The 24,736-nt window shown below is 39.9% G+C and overlaps 1 protein-coding gene across 10 annotated transcripts in view; it reads right to left on the bottom strand.

The window, feature by feature from the left end:
* Positions 1-24,736, bottom strand: part of nrxn1a (neurexin 1a) — a 162,590-nt gene that overhangs the window by 69,265 nt on the left and 68,589 nt on the right. For all 10 annotated transcript variants that reach the window (XM_058406272.1, XM_058406270.1, XM_058406268.1 and 7 more), the window contains 4 exons: positions 22,187-22,631; positions 16,955-17,338; positions 9,270-9,473; positions 5,125-5,151 (listed from right to left, as the gene is read on the bottom strand). In XM_058406272.1, the coding sequence (XP_058262255.1) occupies positions 5,125-5,151; positions 9,270-9,473; positions 16,955-17,338; positions 22,187-22,631 (1,060 nt within the window). The remainder of the gene's footprint in view (positions 1-5,124; positions 5,152-9,269; positions 9,474-16,954; positions 17,339-22,186; positions 22,632-24,736) is intronic.

The following is a 24,736-nucleotide window of genomic DNA, read 5'->3' on the forward strand; positions in this document are numbered from 1 at the left end:
ATATATATATATAAATGTGACCGGGTCTGGTCGGTGTAATAAATAACTCCCTCACTACAAATCATATCAAACATACACTATATTGCCAAAAGTATTCGCTCACCTGCCTTGACTCGCATATGAACTTAAGTGACATCCCATTCCTAATCCATAGGGTTCAATATGACGTCGGTCCACCCTTTGCAGCTATAACAGCTTCAACTCTTCTGGGAAGGCTGTCCACAAGGTTTAGGAGTGTGTTTATGGGAATTTTTGACCATTCTTCCAGAAGCGCATTTGTGAGGTCACACACTGATGTTGGACGAGAAGGCCTGGCTCTCAGTCTCCGCTCTAATTTATCCCAAAGGTGTTCTATCGGGTTGAGGTCAGGACTCTGTGCAGGCCAGTCAAGTTCATCCACACCAGACTCTGTCATCCATGTCTTTATGGACCTTGCTTTGTGCACTGGTGCACAGTCATGTTGGAAGAGGAAGAGGCCAGCTCCAAACTGTTCCCACAAAGTTGGGAGCATGGAATTGTCCAAAATGTCTTGGTATGCTGAAGCATTCAGAGTTCCTTTCACTGGAACTAAGGGGCCAAGCCCAGCTCCTGAAAAACAACCCCACACCATAATCCCCCCTCCACCAAACTTTACACTTGGCACAATGCAGTCAGACAAGTACCGTTCTCCTGGCAACCGCCAAACCCAGACTCGTCCATCAGATTGCCAGATGGAGAAGCGTGATTCTTCACTCCAGAGAACGCGTCTCCACTGCCCTAGAGTCCAGTGGCGGCGTGCTTTACACCACTGCATCCGACGCTTTGCATTGCACTTGGTGATGTATGGCTTGGATGCAGCTGCTCGGCCATGGAAACCCATTCCATGAAGCTCTCTGCGCACTGTTCTTGAGCTAATCTGAAGGCCACATGAAGTTTGGAGGTCTGTAGCGATTGACTCTGCAGAAAGTTGGCGACCTCTTCGCACTATGCGCCTCAGCATCCGCTGACCCCGCTCCGTCAGTTTACGTGGCCTACCACTTCGTGGCTGAGTTGCTGTCATTCCCAAACACTTCCACGTTCTTATAATACAGCTGACAGTTGACTGTGGAATATTTAGGAGCGAGGAAATTTCACGACTGGATTTGTTGCACAGGTGGCATCCTATCACAGTTCCACGCTGGAATTCACTGAGCTCCTGAGAGCGACCCATTCTTTCACAAATGTTTGTAAAAACAGTCTGCATGCCTAGGTGCTTGATTTTATACACCTGTGGCCATGGAAGTGATTGGAACACCTGATTCTGATTATTTGGATGGGTGAGTGAATACTTTTGGCAATATAGTGTATCTATTTTGATTATCTTCAATTTATACAGTGCCATTTTCTAGTGCACAAGGTCCCTTTACTAACAGAGAACTGGAGCTGGACCATGGAGTGCTTTGAAAATAAATAATACTATTTTAATAAATTGTCTAATGAAACATCTATGATCTATTCATCAGTTTAGTCCGCTTTAATTACAACCTGCTGGTGCAACAGTTTCCTGAACAAGCACTGTAAATACCCCATTGCAGATGCAGCATTTGGAAGGCGGATGGCTCAGTTTAAGAGACAAACTGTTATTTCACTGGATGGCAACAGATTAAAGTGTCAGTCACTACGACAGGAGGTTTTGGGTTCAGTGCCTGGGCAACTGCCGCCCGAACAAAGTTAGTGATTCTGCCCAGAATTGAGCATCGCTGAGACAAATTGGGTTAATGCCACAGTGATGGAGCAGCATCCTGGTGAGGGGACATAATTATATGACCATCTGTTCTAGCACTCAGAGAGCAGGAGCTTCTGAAATGCTTCCTGTAAAATAGTCTTTTAATACTTTCCTCCAAGGATATGCTCTGGGAAGTGAACACAATCACGCACTACATATCGAGCAGTAAGTAGCAGCAAAAAAAAGAGCGTGCGCACACACACACACACACAATTTCCTGTTCCCCTGCGTGTCACTTGCGAGCCCTGTGAGTGCCAGCACTCTCTCCTCTGTCTACCGCACTATTTGCATTACAAATGAAACACGAGCTACACTGCTGCATATTTATGAGTGCGGCCATTCCAGTAAGTGGCATCGCTGTTGCATATTTATAGAGGAGGTTGTTCCAGCGAAATGAGGTTCTTCTGAATTCACATGAATCCCTCATTTGAGGAGAAGGATGCTCCAAACACATCTAAATGTCGTCCACTTGTCATCCGTGAATGTGTCTCCAGGAGTACTGAGCATGAGGTGCTATTAAATCAGCAGCCTTCAGTTCATTCAATAAGAGCTTCTATTTGAGTGTGTACGTGTGCATGCTTTTATGTAGCAACACTTCTTTTACTTTATGAAGACTCCGTAATGACAGGAGCGACACAAACGGATGTGGATTTTATTTTAAAATGTAATGGCACATGAAATGTTTGGCTAGAGAGACTCTGTGTAGGTCACAGACTAAAAGAGATCAGATGCGCATATTTTTAATATTTGTGGTTCGTTTATACTGGTATTGTTTTCATTTCATTCGACTTTGTGTTTGAAGCATTAGATAGAAATGTAGTAAGAAATGGAATACAGGTCATTATTCTGAATGACAATTCTGCACTTTTTTCTTTATTGTACAGTAAAATATTTTCCCAGGCAGTGATGCTACTCACTGTCCAACTTCAAATGTAAACTATTTTTCATTAAATGTGCACCCGCTGTATATATATATATATATATATATATATATATATATATATATATATATATATATTAAAATACACACTATTACGCTATACACTAGAAAACTAGAAATATAATATTTTGACAGGGAAATACTCTATAATCTAGATCTGCAGTGAACATGTAATCATTCTCAGTGGGTCATCCTTGACTTCTGTATTTATACATTTATTATTAATTATAAATATTTATATTTATTTTATGATACTGTATTATATATATCCTTATTTAGGAAAAATAAATAAAACTGAATTGTTTCATATCTAAAATTGCGCTGGATGTGTGACTTTTGAAGCTTTTGTAAAATCTTATGTACGAATGCTAAAGGATTGAAAGCCATAAATCTGTTAAAATTAAACTATAAAAATAATTCCACAGATCTTTCAATGTTTGTCCCTTATGTACCCCAATGTAGCAATCAACCCAATGTGTGATGGAAGATAAATAATATTTATAATATGTTTGATATAATTATCAGTATTTATCATATTTATCATATTGTTTTTGATGCCATTTTTATAAAAAAACATAAAGCCACTCAATCATCGTACCTAAGAACTGTTATCCAGTCACTGTAAAGCATGGCCTCTCATTGCTTATAGCTTTAATAAAACCTGTATGTATGTGTGTGTGTGTGTGTGTGTGTGTGTGTGTGTGCATCTGTTTACCGAGGTGCGAGTTTGTTAGTGTGAGCAAACATATTGTGAGCATGTCATTGCCTTCGACTGTTTGCACAGAAGTGTAGCTGAGTCTAGTGGAGGCATCTGGGTCTATGTGTGTGTGTGTGTGTGTGTGTGTGCTCCCCTGCTTGCACAGAGAGGAAAGAGTAGGACACAGTCGGCCCCCTGAGAAAGCTCAGCTGTGTCCTAGTCTTGGGCGTTCTCGTCAGGTTAATGCGGATCACTGAATTATTGTTACATTAACCGATGTAGAGTCAATGTGGGGTCAGTGGTACTCCGGTGAAGTGAAGCGCCGCCCCACCGCATGCCTCTCTGCGCTATACTGCGTTGTAAATAACGTAAGTTTAATTTCCTTCAGTCTTTCTTTTCAGGGTAGAGATGCTGCTTTTAAATGTCCGTAGCATATAAATAAAGCCTTTTGGCTATTCAGTGGAGCTGGTTTAAGTCTGACAGCAAGCCTTATAAACACGAAAGGACGTGAAAATGAACAGCCGAACACAGCAAAGCAATAAAAAACAAAAAAACAAAAACATACATTGAATGCAAAATCAGGAAAGATTGTTTTCTCTATTTAGTTATCCACCTCCAGAGATTTAAAAGGTCATGTCCATGAAGCCTGAAAAGCTTTTGATTGGTTGAGAAAAGCAGGCTCAAATATGGGAAAAAAAAAATAAAATAAATGTGAATGCTGTTGTTACTATGCAACAAAAAAACAGGGATATTGTTGAAGGCCATGTTTGACTACTGCATCGTGGCTTTTAGAAAAAGGTGGAGGCTGATTATTACCTTTACTTCCAGCGTGAATGAGCCATGCCAAAATGAGTCACTCAAACACCGAGATGTGGCGAAACAAACATGCACGCACGCACACACACACACACACACACAAATACAAACACACATTAAAGCTCTTTTGTGTGAAACTCATGACACACCTGCTAATTACCCGAAGCCCATAAGAGAACAGACATCAAGCTAAGCTGAGAAACTCAGCAAGAAACTTAATTCAAAATGGAAATTTTGGGGGAAAAAAAAAGGAAACCCACAAAGGTTTGTCTATCACCTTGCGTCATTCTTTTTTTCTCTGTTTTTGCTTTGCAATCTATCCGTTGGCCGTGTCCCGCACTGCTGTGAGGTTAATGAGAATACAAAAACACCTCAGCATAGCTCTGCTTCTCCTACTCTGCTTTGAAATGAGGAAAAAAAAAAAAGCTCATCCCTTTAAGTGCAGTGGGAGCGAGGGAGAAGAAGAGATAAAAAAGAAGAGAGAGGGGAAAAAAGGGGAGAATGACTGAAAGCTGGAGGCAGAGTGAAGGGGGATTTGAGAAGAGGTTCTCAGTGGAAATGATCTGCGTGAAGGTGTGGGAACTGCTGCAAGCTGGAGTGCGATCTGTGAAGGAGGCGCTTAATCACGGCTCTTCATAGCCACAGCTAGCTTCATTTCTCCCACTGCTTTAAAATGGCTGCCAGAGAGCTGCAGGCTACACGCACACACACATACACAGCGCTACCTGACAGCAATCTAGTTCAAGCTGTACGTCACTGAACCCTGGTGGACATGATAGCTACCGTACAACTCACACACACACACACACACAAATCTTCCTAAACAAATTCATTCATTCGTTCATGTTTCACACATTTCATCATATTTCATTCAGCATTATAGAAGCAGAGCTAGAGGACAGAGGGTTAAGGAAGAGAGTCACTTACTGGTAGTACAGTTAATCCTGATACAGTCTAGATGGGGAAGAACAGACAAGATGTAAATTCAGCCTTCAAGGTTATGACTGCAGACATCCATTACAACACACTGTCCACAAACTGGGGACAGACACACAAACAGAGTGGACTGGAGAGCGTCTGTCACACTGATCAGACATATTTTCTCTCTCTATCGCTCTCTCCTCTCTGCCTCCCACGTCGAGATAATGAACTCCAGGTGGAGGGAACACGCTCTCACATGCTATCTCGGACACTCATAAATATTCATACCCTCGCTGATCTGTAATATATTTAGAATTAGGGAAATTTGGCAAGTCGAGAAATGTGATTAGATCCAGATCCATATGAGTCCAGAACTCCTGAATATTCAAAGACGGATGATTAATTTCTTAGCTCAGGAAATGGCCAAGGCTGAAGCGAGGAAGAGAGAAAAGGGAAGGAAGAATCTGGTCAGTGTAACAGCATGCCCTCTCCACCGGCGCTTCTGCTGCTCCAGTATGCACATATGTTAAAAACACATTTCCCTTTAATGAGCGAAAAGAGACAAATTTAAAGTGGAAAAGGGCTGATAAATAGGACAGTCAGGGAAGACTTTTGCTTGTCCAGGCACACTGCAGCAGAGCGCTGGAGCATGTCCACCGTCAAGCTAAGCCTCTTGGGAGTGGAGCTGAATTTGGAATGCATTTCTGGACAAAAAAAAAAAAAAAACACTTATAAACTCTTGCAGAAAAGTCTGCTTCTCATCGCACATGTAAAGAGTGTGTCATGCCTATTGAACAAATATTTAGACGTCACACAGCGCAGCAAAATTAGGACTAATTTGTGTGTGTGTATGTTTGGTCACTGCTACATATTAAGAGTGCAAGCTTAGAGATGAGTCTTTCTCTAATCCATTATCCCAAGCAGTATATAATTTTAATTAAAACCTATTGTATTATCCATATATTAAAAACTCTAATAAAATAAAATGATCAGCTTCCTCGGTATTACTCTACACGCTAACACTCACCCATCTCAGCCATGTGGGTTGCTATTTATGAAGCCTCTTGACTCATTGTAATGTGCTTCTGCTATATGGGGGCGGAGCCTATTTCTGTGTCAGAAAAATGTCGATCTTAAAATAAAGAACCTTATAAAAATCCTACTTTCTCCTAAGATATCTTTGAAATTGCATGAGCCATATAGGTTCCAGAAAAACTTACATAAGAAACTGCGCTCATAAATCAATAAAGCACATGTGGCTATTTTTTATTTTTATCACAGATGCTACCTACTGCCGTGTAGATTATTTAGGCGGCATTCAACATTCTTTTCACTACAAGCAATACAAGGAATATATCTGATACTCTCTTTAATGCTGAAGCAATATAGCTGCCTGTTCTGTGGCTACTGTAATAAATAATACATCTTATTTCTTTATTTATTTTTTTTGTCTCTGCTGCAATGCAGAAGCTTCTTTTATCACCCTCTTTTTTTCTAAAAGTCTATCTATGCATTGCTGGATCGATATTTTTCTCAGCACCAGCTTTTTTCGAAGGCGAGTGTGTTCTGATAGAGTGGAGGGCTGAGAGAAATCCAGAGCAAATCACAAATCCAGCTCCTTTCTCTCCCATGAGGCTGTAGCCCATTTGTGTGTCGTCAACCACAGCAAAAATGTGGTCGCAAACAGCCAGAGAGCAACGTATGCCCGTCCGAACAGGGAGTGCAATCACCTCTGGGGGAGAAGCCAATGATTTGGCTGTGTTTGTCTGTGTGTGTGTGTGTGTGCGTGTGTATGAGCGTTAGGAAAAGGTGAAGGCTGAAGAAGAGTGTGGATTAAGGGCAAGCCTGGACAAGCTATTTCAAAGTGGACAGGCTGAATGTCATTGTGTTTTTTGTGAAGCCTGATGGCATTGACTGACACTATTAAGACACACTCCTTAGTCTGGGGACAGTTTTTCTGGTCATACACTAGTCTGCTCTCCTTGCTCCAGCAGCATGGGGTCAATATTATAATTTCCACGATTCAAGTGAACTAGTATATCTGGACATTTTAATATTTTTTAAACCTAAACATATATCTATCTACCAATCTGTTATATTCATTTCTATTCACCCAGTACTGATAATACATTATAAATGTTTTTTTTCCCCCTAATATGTTATTTACTATATGATTTTTTAAATAGAATTTTCACACATTGATCATTATTTAAAGGTAAATAATAATGTATTATATGATAGCATGAATTGTATTCAGCTGCAGTGTTTCTAAAAATAAATAACACAGAGCACTATTTCTGCTCAGTACCTACAAAGCATTATAATTTGTGCTCCACATAATGGTATAATTCACCGAGTCAAATACAGGGACATATGATTTAGAAATTGTTATGCAAACAACTATAACTACTAACATTCACACATGCTCATTTATGCAATCAGCAGCAGCTTCAGTTAATGTTCACATCGAACATCAGAATGGGGGAAAAATCTGATTTCTGTGACGGTGTGTTGGTGCCATATGGGATAGTTTGTGTGTTTCAGAAACTCCTGGGATTTTCACACACAGCAGTCTCTAGAGTTTACATAAATCTGGGTAGGAAGAGGAAAATGGTCTAATTTCAAGCTTCAAGCTGCCAGGAAGGATATAACAACTCAAATAATCACTTTTTACAGCCATGGTGAGCAGAAAAGCATCTCAGCACGCACTATACAATTAACCTTGAGGTGGATGAGCTACAACAGCAGGAAAGCACATCAGGTTCCACTTCTGTCAGCCAAGAACATGCATCTGATTAGATTAGAAAAAAGGAAAGCGCCTGGTCTGATCATTCTTCCTGTAGCTCATCCACCTCGAGGTCTGATGTGTTGTAAGTTCTTTGATGCTTTTCTGCTCAACACAGTTGTAAAGAGTGCTTATTTGAGTTACTGTAGCCTTCCTGTCAGTTCGGACCAGTCTGGTCATTTTCCTCTGATCTCTCTCATCAACAAGATGTTTCAGGCTGCATTCGCTCTGCTCACAACAGGATGTTTTTTGTATTTTGCACCATTCGGTGTAAACTCTAGAGACTGTTGTGTGTAAAAATCCCAGGAGATTAGCAATTTCTGAAACACTCAAACCAGCCCACCTGACACAATATCCATGCCACAGTTAAAGTTACAGAAATCATTTTTCCCAGTTCCGATGTTTAATTTGAACATTAACCAAACCCTGTATCGGCATCATTGTTTGCAGATACAGCATTAACTAATTGCATAAATGAGCAGATGTTCCTATTAAAGTGGACAGTGGGTGTATATGCTTTTATACAGACTATGTCAAACACTGTAAGTTATTAAGTATGATGAATAACATAACAGAATTGCAATTGTAATGTTAAGAATACAGGATTTATAGAAATTGTTACTGGTTATGTGTGAAATTAATCATATATAATATAATATAATATAATATAATATAATATAATATAATATAATATAATATAATATAATATAATATTTTTTCATGCAATAGTAGATTTTCCTGGTGTCTCTCTGCGTCGTATGATAACTCTTAATTGTCTCTAGCGTTCCTCACTGGATTGTACTCCTGATCTACACGAGTGAACACATGTACTTCTAACCTGTTTATTGTGGATTAGCAGATTATAGGGTTCCACTAGGCTTCAAATAGCAAAATCCAGACACAGACAAACATAATTAAAGCTTTACTTGACTGCCCATAATAATCAGGATGTGAAGGGTGTGAAAGTATAGTAAACTAAAAGTGCACTCCATGGTGGGAGGGGCTACAGAAAGCTCATCTGGGAGTGTGCGCAGGGCCGCAGAACCTGGCCTTCGAAGGATGTACACCGTCCCATTCTCTCTTCAGCACACAGAGACGATAAAAGCATATGCAGTGCCTCATGTACTGTATGTTCAGGAGTGTGAAGAAAACTACTGACTTTATAAAATGTTGCAAGTTTATCTTTCTGTATATTTCACTTGAACTGTAATGAAGGATGGTGGTGAAATGTAAAACAATGCTTTCATATATTATATATATAAGTGAGTCTGTGTGAGCATAGACATGAAGATAGATATCGTCACATATGTTGAGTTTGAGGTGTTTGTAGAGGTGTAGAGGCAAACGCTCTGATTGGGAGAGGTACCTAGATTGACCGTGAGTCTGACCCGCCCTCCGTCCAGCTCCAGACGGAGTGTATCTGCAGAGTTGCGAGAGGTTGTGGCCATCAGAACACCGTAAGCTCGCTGAGAACGGAAGCGCAGTGACACGTCCTCTGCCTCGGTGTGCATCACCACCGGCAGCTTGATCTTCATAAACTTACTGCCATCATAACTGAGGATAGTGGCATCTGAAAGAGAAAGAGTGAGAGACAGAAAAATGAGATGGTGCTATAAAGCTCTGAGAAGAGGAGGTTAAGCTGGAGGCAGCATGAACACCATGAGCCCCATGTTGTGCATCATAAACACCAAGGTTCACACAGACAGATGAGTGACAGGTTACTACAGCCTTTTACAACTGGACACTACACATGTCTGCAGCACCAGACAGCCTCACAACAGCACTCACCGTCACTGCCTACAGAAACCCAGGACTTGAAGCTCATAAATACCGACCTTACATCCTGAGCTTCATTAGTTCATTTCCATACGAAGCGTAATTTATTAACTCAATCACCGCTAATGTATTCCTACTGCCGCGTGGCTGGGCTCGGCTTTAGAGCTACATTTTACAGCCACAGCCTGTCTCCATTTCTCTAATCTGTTTATACATGCAGCAATCACTTTATTGGCCAATTCAATTAAGCGGCTAGATCCTAAGCCACTGCATTTCTTATAGAAGATAGCAGAGCACTCAGAATGGCAGCCATTTTACTAGACAAACGATGAGGAAAACATCCAGAGAGCTAAATCCTAGAGAGAAAATGTCTGCATGATGTTAATTACCAAAAAAAAAAAGGAAAAATCTTTACGGTCCACAAATTTAATGTATTCAAAGGTTTTATTTGATAACATCTGTCTTGTGAAAACTGGCTAGTAATATAGACACATTTCTCAACACTTGGCGAACAAACTACTAGGAATATACATCTGTCTTCAGTGAAAGAGCTCCAGAGAGCTTCATGGCTGCAGGCTAGCAACAATTAGACTGCCCTCCTTTTTAAGCACACACAAACTACTCAGCTACTGTAATTTCCACTGACTGTCTCTCCTCACCGTCTCCTGTTTCCATTAGCACGTAGCCAAGCCTGAGAGTGAGAGAGTGAGTGAGTGAGTGAGTGGGGGGGCTGAGCCAGAGGAAAACAAGCAGAAGACAGAAGAACAAGCATGGCAGTGTGCATACTAATGAGCACAAAAGAGAGCATTCTGCCCCTGAGGAGAAGCACCTACGTGTGTGTGCATGCATGTGGCTGTGTGTGTTTGCGTGGGTCCTCACCTGAGCTTGTGGTGATGTTGTACTAGTGTTTTCAGTCCATGATCTGACTAAATACTGACTTGCTTGACAAGCCCTTGCTTATAGAACAAGGTCATTTTGGATTTTCTTGGTCTCGGTTTAATGAGACACTATATAGTGATATATGTGTTATTGTGTTAGATATATGTGTTACTGTACAAAATATAACAAAAATGGTGAAGATGAGCCCATGACTATTACAGTTTATATTCTGAAACCTTAACTAAATAATTAAATTTCTTTCATGGGATCAATCAAGTATCTATCTATCTATCTATCTATCTATCTATCTATCTATCTATCTATCTATCTATCTATCTATCTATCTAAAACGTGAAAAGACTCATTACAATCCAACTGAATTCTAAAACAAAACCTATGCCAGAATACATGGGAAAATGATGTATGGAATAAGATATACAAGCTTACAAGCATATTTCAATTAATCTTATAGTAGATTGTAGAATGTCTTTATTTACTCACAAGAGCAAGATAATATGCCATAATTATGAGATAATCTGAATTAATGAGTTATTAAATTGAATACCGAAAAACAAGTTGAAATCACATTAATTTGATCACATATTAATTTGAAATAGCAACATAGCACTTTTGATTTGAGCAACTTGTGGTTTGTGTAGCCACATTAAGATTTACAAGCATAATTATATTCCTTTTTGGCTGCATTTATTCCAAACCCAGTGAATACTGAACAGCCAGAGATGACCACAGACAGGTCTATTCTGGCCTTAACTCAAACACAGAAACTGGGTAATTTATGAGTAAACTGCTAGGTTTCGCTTCCATATTTAACATGAAGCTTTTCTATTCTAAACTGTAACAGTAATTTTAGTCCTAACATATTTTTTTGAGCTGACTTAGAATTGTATTTCTATTAGTTTTATTCTGTTTATTTACAAAAATGTGACCTACAGTCAGACAGAGTCGGATTCAGTACATTCGCTTTATTCTTCACTGTAAATCTGGGATGGTTGGTTCGAGCTCACCTATTCCCAGGCACACTTGAGTTTCCATGACAGAGGGAGTTACAGGACAGTGAAAGCCCATCTCCCATGAGCAGAGCCCCAGCGACCTTTAACCCTCCCCAAACCTCTCTGTATTCCTCCATACCGTCCGTCACTGTAGGAGAGGCAGACCCAGCACTCTGACAGCTTGACAAATGAGCCATCGCCTCATCTTTAGAGGAGTAGTCTCACTCCAGGAGAGGGGATAATGAAAGGAGCAGGATAGCCAGTGGTTCGAAAAGACCTTCATTCCTGCCCTCCTGCAGTGGTGTGTATTCATGCGACATGAGAACCTAGTGCTGCAGCTCCTGAGCTGCCTGACAAGCAACGCATTACATCCAATCAGGGCATGATGGAGCAGCAGCAGTCTGCACTCTGAAAAGGGCTGCAGAGGTCACAAATAAGATGACATGCTTGGAAAACTGAGCACAGAAACTGAAAAACGAAGGCAGGGGCTGGTGGTTGTGGATGGGGGTGGGGGTGTGGTTGGTGAGGAGGTGGGATATGGGAATTGGGAACATCACAGATGGAAAAATTAACCAAAAAAATGAAATGCACTGAGGTATACAATGTAGAAATTGTAGAAATTCGGGAAGAATGAAAGAAAGAAGAGACATAGAGGTAGAAAGAAAATGAGAAAATGATAGAGGTATACGGGACAGAGAGAGAAGAAAGTAATAAGGTGGGGTGTGAGAGAGAGAAGGAGGTCACATGTGCTGTGGGTTTGAATCAGAGTTACTGATAAGTCTGCTATCTACTGTGACATCAAGAAATGGCACAGAATTGAAGCTGAAAATTAAGTCAATATTTTGTAGGTAAAGAAAATATATTAACTTGTTTCTTAATTCTTAATTTGTTTGGGATTAATTTAAATCTGTACATAATAATAATAATAATAATAATAATAATAATAATAATAATAATAATAATAGGAAGAAGAAGAAGAAGAAGAAGAAAGAATAACAACAACTAAAGGCTAGTCTTTATAGCAGTGCTGCATTTTCTGGTTTAAAAAGAAGGCAAAATAAAACAACAAAATAATCCCTGACCATGACACCCACATGTGTTTGTTGAACATCCCATTTCAGATTTAATCCCCATTCTTCTAGGATGCCATTCCACTAGATGTTGGAGCGTGGCTGTGGGGATTTGTGTTGATTCAGCCACAAGAGCATTAGCGAGATCAGGCTCTGATGTCAGGTGAAGAAGTCTGGGGTGCAGTCAGTGTTCCATTTCATCCCAAAGTTTTTCAGTGGGGTTGAGGTCAGAGCCTGTGCAGGACACCTGAGTTCTCCACCAACCTTGGCAAACCCCTGTGTGCTTTGTGCACAGGTTCATTGTCATGGTCTGGGTTTGATCCTTTCAGAGAAAGGACTCTATAATGCTACAGTATTCAAAGACATTTGTGTGCCTTCAAATTAATGGGAAAGAACCACATATTCATTTACATTTACAGCATTTGGAAGACTTCCTGATCCAGAATGACCTACAGAAGTGCCTTTGATGTTTCTATCTATTAATACATCAATGTTAGTTTATGAGGACACACACCAAGAATGTGTCTAAACTCTGTAGGTAATACATGAAAAGCAGAAAGACTTTGTGTATTTAAGTATCTCATATTGCTATGCGATGGTCAGGTGCCTTTGCCCATATAGTGTGTGTGTGTGTGTGCGCGTCTCCAAAAAAGGCTGAGAAAATGTCCTACTTCCGAACCCAGTTAGATATGTTGGACTGCAGGTAGAAAGGAGTGAACATGGATCAGATCACTCTCTCCATCTGCACCTCCATCTGTTCCTACTTTCATTAAGCACTCGCTTCTGTCCAAGACTCCTCCTCTGAAAAGCACCCTAACAACCTAACACCTAACGTATGAACACACACGCACACACACTTCCTGTACCTCCCTCTTAATCTCATTTTTTTTCTGTTTCTCACTCTCACGTACTCACATACACAAACACCTTACAGGCCTATATTTGAGCAAGCGCTTTCTGAAGGTTTTCATGACACTTGGCATAGCTGTAAAGGGGGAAGACACACCATTTGTGCGAAGTGTGTGTAAAGTGGGAGTCAGGAGTCACATGTTCGTGTTATACCTCCCTGCCGAGCCCAGCACAATCCACCAGCATGCTGGAGCACTCAGGAGATCTGCTCGCTACAGGGATTACGGAAATGTATGTTCAACACTCACGATAAACAGGAAGATTTGGCTCTGAGGCATCATACATAATTCAGCTATGTTCATGCAAGGATCCTGCATTCCAATGTATGATTTTTCATCCCCAAATTTTTGGACAAGCAACACAAAGTCTCATAAGTCGAACAGCAGGTAGAGAGTCAAACAAGCGTGATCCTGTGAAAGAGCATTAAAAACTTGCGAACCTTGCTATCAACCTGGTGAAGGAAATAGAAGAAGAACCTATTACTGACTTTCTGAATCTCTCTGCCTGACATCCTATCAGCTTGATCAGTGAAAGTGATGTGCTCCATTCCAATACTGATACGCATCTTAAATACAAGTAAACAAATAAATAAGTGGACATTCAGCACAAATTGCTGGCTTGCTTCAGTCATTGGGCTTTTCGATGGCTTGTGCAACTTCTGTGTATTTTTCTACCTTTTTTTCTTTTTGTAATAGCATTACAGATTTACAATAACAAATTAAAATGTACATTTGAAACAGTGCCAACGGTGCTAACTCACTTATACATGAAAGGTATGTACTACCCCTCAAATCTGATTGTAACAGAAACCTACACGTATTCTACTGCGTTTCAGATTTCGTTTTCAGGTTTTCGTCAAAACATTTTAGCAAGTGTAGTAACCGGAGTAGTATAAGTAATAACAATAAAAATCAAATAGTGTTAATAATCACACTGTGCACACAGGAACCTTGTACTGAAATGTAGATAATGAGGTTTAGCCTCAATATGGATCTTTTTCAGTTCAGGTGCATTTAATGTATAAGAGGCACCATGCAGGCTGCCCTAAGACTCATGGAGATCATCACAGAGTTTCAGAGAGGTCGTTATATAATTCTGTGTAAACGCTAAAATTCTCCACATTATTATATTCATGCATTAAGTGTATTTGGTAATTTTAGTATTTTCTGATGAAATAGAGGTAGAGTCAGTCAAGTAAAGATGCTTTCGTAAACAGAGGAAAGCATCTCTAGAGTACGGACTGAAACTAAAAGTAGTATAACTAGCAAAAAAATTACCCTAATTTACTCTAAGTGTGTACATCACTGCTAAAGCTAAAGGTTACTTGCCTTGTTTAGATGCATTTTCTAATCAACATCAGCACCTTATCTTCTTTTTTGAATAAAAAGGAAAAAGCCTCAGCTGTAAAATAGAGGAATCTATTGTCCATATGTACTGTATATACTACTGCTACCAATAATAATTTTCATCAGATTTTCACTCTACAGTTAAGCATAAGATGGGAAAAGCAAAATAAAAAAAAATACTGTGTTATACCATGCAATCACCGAATGTCTGAATGCTTGGCCTGATTTCTTCCCTCTTCCCTTCTTCAGGTTTAATCCTTCTATAGAGGTCATGCTCAAATGAGATTACTGCTCTGTGTTGTATGGCCGGAATTGGGAATCATGTTACAGCAATTCACTGGATCATATGGCTTCACATAGAGTGGTTTTGACCTGCCTCTGTTTCAGAACATCCACTGTGGCCCTTTCCTATAACCACACTTTTGCAGCTCAATATTCCTCGAAGCCTGTTAGTTGACAGATGTCTGTCTGCTTGAAATCGAAGCTGTTATTCACGCAGTTGTGAACTGAACTGTATGCAAACATGGGCAAATTGGACTGTAGAAACGTAGTTCTGCTCTTGGTAGAATACTGAACAGTGTGTTCACTGAATTCATGCTCTGTCAAAGCAATGAAAAATGTATTCACAGTTCAGTGCACATGCAACCTTGTTTTGCTAACTGTGTGAAGAGTTTACGTCGAACTCAGTGCTGAAGAGCCTATTAGCAATTGTTAAAATGTGAACTGTGATCTACATCATGACCTATTTTAGAAATGCGCTTTACGAAGTAAAAAAAAAATCAACCACGTCGTGTCCACAACTCACTGTGCAAGTTGTTACTATAGAAATGACAATAAATTAGAACAACAACCACGTTAATATATAACTTAGTGTAGCTGTAACCATTGTTAGAGCCGCTATTATGGAAAATTAATGAACTATCTAGTTTCTGTAAGAGGATGTCGACTTCAGCTCAAGCAAACATTCATTACTTCCTCCACAGCTGCCACATTTGGTGTCTTTTTGTTAAATCCCTTTCACATCCTCCTCCACACATCCTCTTTCCCTTCCTCTATTCCTCCACTAACAAACTGCTCCAATTTGCCAGTTAAACAGTTGTGGGGTATGTGGATGGATTTGGCAGCAGTCACTGGAGCAGCACTTCACCATCTCTCAAGTCTTTCTGAAGCTTGGTAGTGCAGCATCGCCAATAATCTCTATTGTACTAATTGGTCAGATCATTACCATAATTTCTGTATGCAGTTGTGAGAATGCAAACATAACCGATTGTGTTTGGTTGAAGCAGCCGGGATGTTGCTGCAGGGGGATTACTGTGCCCAGACAACTGGCACATTCTTAAAGGCAAAATACTCCCATTAAACAACTGGCCTGAGTCCGAGCACTTCACAGAGATAGCGCTGATGGGCAGCACTGGTGGACGATGATATTTAGCTCAATACACGCAGAGAGGAAATGGAATTTATTGACTCTCTGTCTCTCTGTCTTTGCCCTGTTTTGCATGATGCACCGTAGGGGTAACTCTGGCTGCGAGTATTCATCTGGAAACAGCACAACAGCACTGAAATTCTGCCAGGGATGGAAATTTTTTTAAAAAAAAGAAAGAAAGAAAGGAAGAAAAAGAAAAACATAATGCACGCTTGAGTGTCTCTCTATGAAGGTGACATGGATTGGAAAGAAACCCAATTACCACAGTAACAGTAACGTCAGCTGTGCTGGCTGCTTCACGTTCTTTCAAGGCCGAGCTGACAGTGGAGAGGCAGAGAGTGGGTGGAGATCCTGTTCAACCCACAACCATCTTAAAACTTTGCAGGTTTGGCCTATTACAACATGCAAATTATATAGCGCAATGCAGTATCTGCCCAGAGAACAGCCTGACATTTCCAGTGCAACTCATTTTAGCTGAAGAAATGATGGAATCCTTAGTCTAAGCATCCTCAGACAAGATCAGAATAATAGTCAATTCCTAAATAAATAAAATATATCAAACAGCCATGCAAAGTGACAATGACTTAACTTACATGGCTTACAAATCTACAATAGCAGCAAATGCCATGACTCACCTCTCTCACAGGAGCGACCCAGGTAGCCAGTTCCTGAGCAATCACACACGTAGCGGTTCCAGCCCTCCCTGCATGAGCCGCTGTTCAGGCACGGGTTGCTCAGGCACTGCTTTGGAGGTTCTTTGGAGCAGGAAGGTTTGACCCCAACGGCTCTCTGGGCCTCAGCGATGCGCCGTATGTCTTTGCTCTGGCCATCCATGAACAAGTCACGCACGCAGCCCACGTAACCATAGTTGAGCAATGCAGTCCACACCTCGGTGGGAAACACCAGGCCTGCCCGATCTTCCGGCAAACCACCTAAGTACAGAGTGTCATCCAGATCCAGGATCTCACTCTCACCAGGAGCGTTATAAGGAGTACGTACTGAGTTGACAGAGATGGTTCCTGAGAAGAAACAAAAATAGTTAGGAGTTGAAAATTCTGCTTCATTCTTCTTCAGTCATGTCAGGATCATGGAAAATCGAATGCTTATTCCGCTAGGCAGGAATACACCCTGGGTTGGATATACAAACACAGTCACACCCAGGAGCAATTTAGAAGCTTCAAATTGCAGGGATGTTTTTAAAAGGAAACTGGAGATGCCAGGGGAAACCCAGATGGAAACATGCATAACCCCAAACACAGTAACCTGAGCTTGGAAAACCCGGGATCCTGTAGTTGTATACACACACGGCAATGTTACACAACAAACCAACAGCACACTGCAAATTCTAATCTCTAATGTGTGTCTATCCCTGTAGTAATCATTTCATTTTAAAGGTACCTTTTAAATTGTGATTCAGAATATTGCTATTTGTTTGTACAGCTTTTAAATGAAATGATCTCCACCCTCTGTGAAGAGGAGTGCTGTTCAGCTCCCCCTATTCATGATGCATACAGAGGTATGGTTCAGGGGAAGGGAAAGGGCTGTCACCTTTTTCATGGCACTTACAGTTCATCTCCCTGACAGCAGAGAGCTGTAAATGTTACAAACTGCTCTGTTAGTAACTTGAAAAAATAGCAGAGTGGGATTTTTTTTCCAGGCATGATGTGAACCCTATTCGGTTTGGTTCACTGACTCAGTTGAAGTGGGACAATATTTAATACCTTTTTAATAAAATGTAATACCACTCGGAATAGTGGCTATTACAAGAGGATTAAAATCCCATTCAGAATACATTACGTGTATAACTTTAGTATGTATACCATGCATTAAATAGTCTGTGAAGTGTTTCAGTAATCAAAGCCATTGAACTGTATATTAGTAGTAAGTCCAAGCAATTGTTTGAGATAAGAACTTGCCTGACACTTCTCCCTGGATGACTGACTGACACTAATGATGTCATGAAACATGTTACAGTCTTTGGACCCCTGAGATGTGAATCATATGCATGAAATAGGATTTTTACTGCTGTGGGGTAGGAACCAAAACGCAGTTGGGGCATTTAGTCCATCTGGGGCCATATTCACAAAAACTAATGAACTAAATGTAGAAAGAAAGAAAGAAAGAAAGAAAGAAAGAAAGATAGATAGATAGATAGATAGATAGATAGATAGATAGATAGATAGATAGATAGATAGATAGATAGATAGATAGATAGATAGATAGACAGACAGACAGACGGACAGACAGACAGATAGATGGATATTTATTAACAACAAATGTAAATGAAAAGCTTTTATTATGAAATCATAGCAGTAGTAAGTGGGATTGATGTATGGAAATGGATAGATGAAATCCCCCAATTCATGGATAAGAATATAAGATTAAAAAGACAAAGGACAAAAATGAGAATGTTATTAAAATGCTGATTGTCAGCCAATGTGTGTTAATAGTCAGGATTTAAATGACTTAGCATTTAATTCAGCTTATACTTACAATTCGCTAAAGTACTGTATTGATTTTAACAGCACTTTTAATTAGCAGCCTCTACCCCAGTGTAACCACGGCCTTGTGATTTGTAGTTATTTGTAGTTTATCTAAAGGGAAACAGTTGGACAAGGTGCAGTCTGGATTCCTGAATTTCTGACCGACAGCACAATCATCACAACACACTCATGATTCCATTGTACTTACGACTTCCATTGTAATTAAACCTTTTCAAACACAACTTGATTTGAAATGGTTTATAATTCTGGATTGTTCGTGATTTGTTTTTACAGACATGGCAATAGACATGTGCTTCCGTTATTTAGAAATCTTCAAACTTTTACTCTCAGTAGTCTTTTCCAACTTGATTTCATACAAGAAATTCATACAAATGTAAACAAATCAGGGCAATGTGTTGGGATTTATTACAATTTCACGTGTGAAATCATTAAACAATGTCCTCACGCTAACTCCACCCCTAACCCTGACGTGTTTATGCAGCTTACATGGTGCAAATAGTAACAAATATGCATGTGTGCGACCATGTTGGAGTTTTCTGTGAATAGATTCAGCAATGCAATCATCTCAGAGGCTTGACATCAGTGCCACCTACAGTTCTTAGCTTAAATTTTAACTTGACAATGGTACAGAGGTTAATATAACTGATAACGATCTGCCTTCAAGGCAGTACCTCGCATTGACTCTAATGATATTAAAACTCTTTCATGGACTCTAAATCAGCCTCATTGTTTTCTTGGAGAAGGTTCACTCCACATTTTAAATCCACAGTGCATTTCTGCATCAGCACCCCACCTCTCTTTCATTTTCCTCCATTATATGCTGCCATTTTTCACGTCTTAAAGGCAGTGACAAAAGAAAAGACATTATTTGCGTGATGGCCCTTTGCAGTCAGGGAGAGCTAGCCGAGCTCTGTTTATTAATGTTTAACTGCCCGAGCTCAATAAAACACCATTATAATGTAAAATATGGGCAATAATGTCCATTTGCAGCATGAGACCTGTATTGTGTGGTGAAATGCAAACTATTTAATCCTTGACCAGGGCTAAATTGGCGTAGCTGTAAGCAAATGAGATGCAGGCTGTGGGAGTAAAGGAGGAGAGAAACACAGGCCGACAATAATAATCCAAACTTTAAAGCAAAACCTCGAGCCTGCTTATTACAGAGAAGATGAATAGGTTTTTCATGATTTTATTTGACTTGGTCACACTTTACAGTATTAATGTCTATAATATCTGGCAGCTACAGTACATATGAATTATACCTGCAACTATAAAGCCACTACTGGAGATATCCGCAGTGTTACAGATGGATTACAGGATAACGGTATATTAAACATTAAATATTAATACTGATGTCATTTTTGTCTTGTACACAATATTATTGTGATAGCTGTAGCATCACTTTCTCCCTCATGTCAGGTCATTACATGTCTAAAACTGAGTGTAAATTCGTGTGTGATATAAGCTGCTTGTTCCCCAAATATAATAAATGGACACTACCTCTGTAAAATGGGGGTGTTGTAATGTAAAGTATTATTAAAAAACCAAACAGCATTTCATGGTTCACACATGTAATTATGAAATTTTGATGGCATTATGATTGATAATGAATAATGCAGCTGATTTCTGACCCACCCGCCATGCATCAGACGTCACAATACAGGTGAGATGCATATAAAGCGAGAGATTTTTTTCTCTGTGTGTCAAAAAATGTGTTTTACATTACATGAGTTGATATGAATATCACTGCTCTTTAATTAAAGCTGTCACACCACATCTTTCTATTGTTTAATGTCCCTGATCCACACACACACACACACACACACAGTGACAAGTGCACACCATCTTGTCCAGTGCACTGAACTTGGCGATTATTGCCCTAAATAGCAGCCAAACATCTCTCTCAGGTCATCAGTAATGAGCATGCTCCATCATCCAGCCTCTCAGTGCTCACAGATTACACAGCACGGCACTACCGTATGGTGGGCCTGCCTCTATACTTCCTCTCCCTCTCCCACACACACACACATACACTCACATGAAAGCACCTATATGCTCTTTCTCTAACACACACACAAATATGACAAAGATTTGACATGTAAACATCCATACATACTGTGTATATACACACACATATGCACATACATATACATGCCTACCTACACATCCTGTGCACGTATGAGTATCTTTTGTGTGTGTGTGTGTGTGTGTGTGTGTGTGTGTGTGTGTATGTGTAGGCAGGCTGCACAGTGACACAGCACAGCTCATTCTGTTTGGCACACAGTGAAGGTCCCATCTGTCAGTCCCGTTTCAGATTCCCATAGCCTGCCAATCTCGCAGCTTTTTTTTTTTTTTCCCTTCTTCTTTTCCATGCCATCAAAATGTGACCAAACTCACCATGGCAACAATGCAACACTGTATTAGGGGGCTTATGCTAATCTTGCTTTAAAGACGTGATGGAATTGAGCTTCACGGATAGCGTCTATGGAGTATGCCTGGAAGAAAAATACAATTTAAAACCATGGAGAAAATGTCTCTCTCTCTCTCTCTCTCTCTTGCTTTCTCACTCTTTCCTTTAGCTGAGCCCTATTAAATCCCAATTGAATACTGCATTACCGTGAAACTAAAATACCACTCTTGCTTTAGAAATCTGATTTCATAATTGCTCCATGCACCATTTAATTTTCTCCACATAATTCTCGCTCGCTCTGCATGTCAGAATTAATGTAGGTGACCTGCATATCTATCTTTGGAGGGAAAAGGAAGATGAGCATTTTTCACCTAGGAAAGAAGCCTCAGATCAATAAGGCAAAGTTTGGCGGCTGGAAGGACACAGGACTATAAAAGGCTACTCTCCAGACTTGAGGCAAGCATGTCACTGATGGAAGGAAGTGAAGGAGGAGGGGAAGGATGAGGGATGAACTGTCTTTACTGGGCAGTGCCAATCGCTAACACTCTCCCTCCTGTGGGAAACCGACTTCTGGTTTCCATGGCAACATGTGCAGAGAAAATAGTGGAAGCGAGAAAGAGGAAGACGGGAAGGATGGGGGCCGTTCATATTTAAATCCCAGACTGACGGAGCATCGTCAGGCTTTCATGCCCATTCATATTTGCAAGCAACAAGCAGCACATTAAATGCCAACAAGAATCCATCTACCGCATCACTAAATATACACTTAAGGCTACAATAAATAGAATTATATATGGAAATGAGTCAATTTATTCTGCAGGCTTTTCTTAGTTGTCTTAGGTTGACAGTAATTCAATATATATATATGTATATATATATATATATATATATATATGTGTGTGTGTGTGTGTGTGTGTTTATTACATAAATGTAAAACATCAAAAAATTTTTACCTGATCTGCCATCTCTCTGGAAGTCCACATGGTACCATTCTCCGTCGTTGACCTTCTTGTTGACGGCCCGGGTCTTGGTTGTGCCCGAGCCCATGTCTAGTAGAAGGTAAAGGTGACCATCGAGCATCTCAATGGCAAAGAAGTCCACCTTCATAGTTTTGGGGCCCTTCTGGTCTTTCTGCTGTTGCTGCTTGGGCTTGCCATGGCTAAAAAGCAGCAGTCCATTGGGCTCGGTGGTGCGGAAATCAAAGGAGATGGACCCAGCTTTCTTTGCAGTCCACTTGCTGAGGGTGATGTAGGACTCGGGTGTCTCAAAGGTGACTGGGTCCAGCGTGGCCACGTTCTCACACTTGAACGCCACCATTCCACTAACCTTCATCTTTGGGTCACCTTGTTTGGCCAGACGAGACAGCTCCAACCTCACATCGTTGTTCTTGTATATAACCTTTACATGCAAAACGGAGAGGAGAAGAGAGATACAAGACAAATTTGAGAAAATATAGTGAGGACCTAAAGAACCAAAACCCAGCCTGATCCACTGTTAAATATAGCCAGTTATTTATCTTAACATTTATTCAGTACCTACTGAAAATTATTCCCCACAAAACCAAGGGATATATCTATGTGCAAAATAAAATTTTGGAGTTTTAGGGATCAATTGAGAAAATGTGTTTAGTGCTCTGCAGAAAATTATACTTAGTAGAGAGTATGGGTTTTGTGTCCACACCTATATGTACTGTAATGTTTATCAAATAAAAAACAAAAATATTAGAAATGAAAGATATAAATGATATTGTAAGAAGTAAAACATTTGGCCAAAGTACAAATTGCCTAAAATTGCTTATAGCCAATTTATCTTAACAAACAACGGAAGGGGTATATCTATGTGCAAAATAAAATTAATTTCAGGGGTTAATTGAGAAACTATATTCCATGTCCTGCACCTGTACAAAACTATATTCAAAAGTGTGCATTGTGCCTAGACCAAAATGTACTGAAATATTTAATATTAAATTTTATGATAATTATTTTTTTTGAAAAATAATTAAGAATTGAAAAATATAAATAAAAATCCTTGGCCCAAGCTTAGACTTACAAATAGTTAAGTAAAATAATAAAGTTCAGACACAGTTTTTCTCTTCTGCAGGTAGGAGTTACTCCATTCATTTGTTAGCTGAAGGAGTAAAAAATACTTTGCTGTGCTTGAAACCAGACACAGAAGATATCCTGAAAAATCAGCATGAAAGTGCATTTTGTATCATATCTGTATTGATTATGACGCAGTGTGGTGTGCGAGACCGTACTGAGCTAGAGTAATTTTGCGTAATATTCCATATAAAAAGGCTCCAGCCGGCTGACTTTTTTTTTTTTTGTCTAACTGCTCTTTTTTCTTTTCTCCACATGGCTGAAATGCTGTGATTTTCGACCCAGCAACAATCTGTGAAGCGCTCGATATCTCCCTCTTTTTTATTCCATTTCGATTTCATTTAAGCCAAGAAAAAAAAAAATAATGGAATGCGGATACAATAAAGGGATACTGATGAGGTTTCAGAAATGTCAGTCACACGGCCATGCACTAAAGCCATTCTTGCAATTACTGCGCCATGCATGTATTTTTTTTTTCTTTTTCTTCTGACCTGTCCACTTTGAGTGCCTCATAAACTCAGTGAAAATTACAACCTATGTCTAATAAAGCCCTTTGTCTCTAGAAGGGAATGAATTAGGGGGTTGAGGCAGGGATAAAGACCGGACTTATGTGCATCTGTAACCATCATAAACTGGACCATCAACACAGTAGAAAATGTCGAACAAAGGTTTTGCCAGAGTAAGATAAAACCCACTAATGAAGGAAATAATCAATTATAGAAGAAACAACAATACACAAACCACCTACATACAGATACAACTGTGTGTACACAGCCAATTGGACTCCATTAACACATGTGCATGTGTAATAAACAGTATTATAATGCTACTGATCTGGTGTGAGTGAGTAGAAAAGAAGATGAGTCTAGGATCTTCTCGCTGTGGCTTATTGGCGGAGTATGAAGGCTTAACACGTTTGTGTTTACAGGTTTAAGACCTTGGGTAGCCCATCTAATCTGGAGAAATGACATCATTACAGCATGGCCCAAGAAAGGGATTACATGTGAATGTGAGGACAGAGCGCTGCTGATGGTAGCCGTCCAGACATCTGCTGCACCACAAGCTGCACCTTCACGCCCTGACAAACAAACTCATTGATTTCTTGTGTGTTGCTTTTGAGATGAAGGCTTTAGCTTCAAAGAGCCTTTGCTAAGCCTGAAGCGTGCAGCTCATCTGGTCAGGTATGTCAATATAATGACACACAGTTGAGTTGTACCAAGAGCGGCTTGTTTGATCTTAGCAATGACCCAATCAACAAATCGGTTTGATTATCATCCCAAATCTTTAATTTGCTGGTTTGTCATGTTTGGTTAGTTACCTTAGTTCACCTGTTTAAAACTAATTACCATTATTATTTACCTTGATAATATCAAACAGTATTTCAGGCAGATATATGGCAAATTA

The sequence above is a fragment of the Hemibagrus wyckioides genome, linkage group LG13 (genome assembly GCF_019097595.1).
Source record: "Hemibagrus wyckioides isolate EC202008001 linkage group LG13, SWU_Hwy_1.0, whole genome shotgun sequence".
In the NCBI taxonomy this organism is placed as follows: domain Eukaryota; kingdom Metazoa; phylum Chordata; class Actinopteri; order Siluriformes; family Bagridae; genus Hemibagrus; species Hemibagrus wyckioides.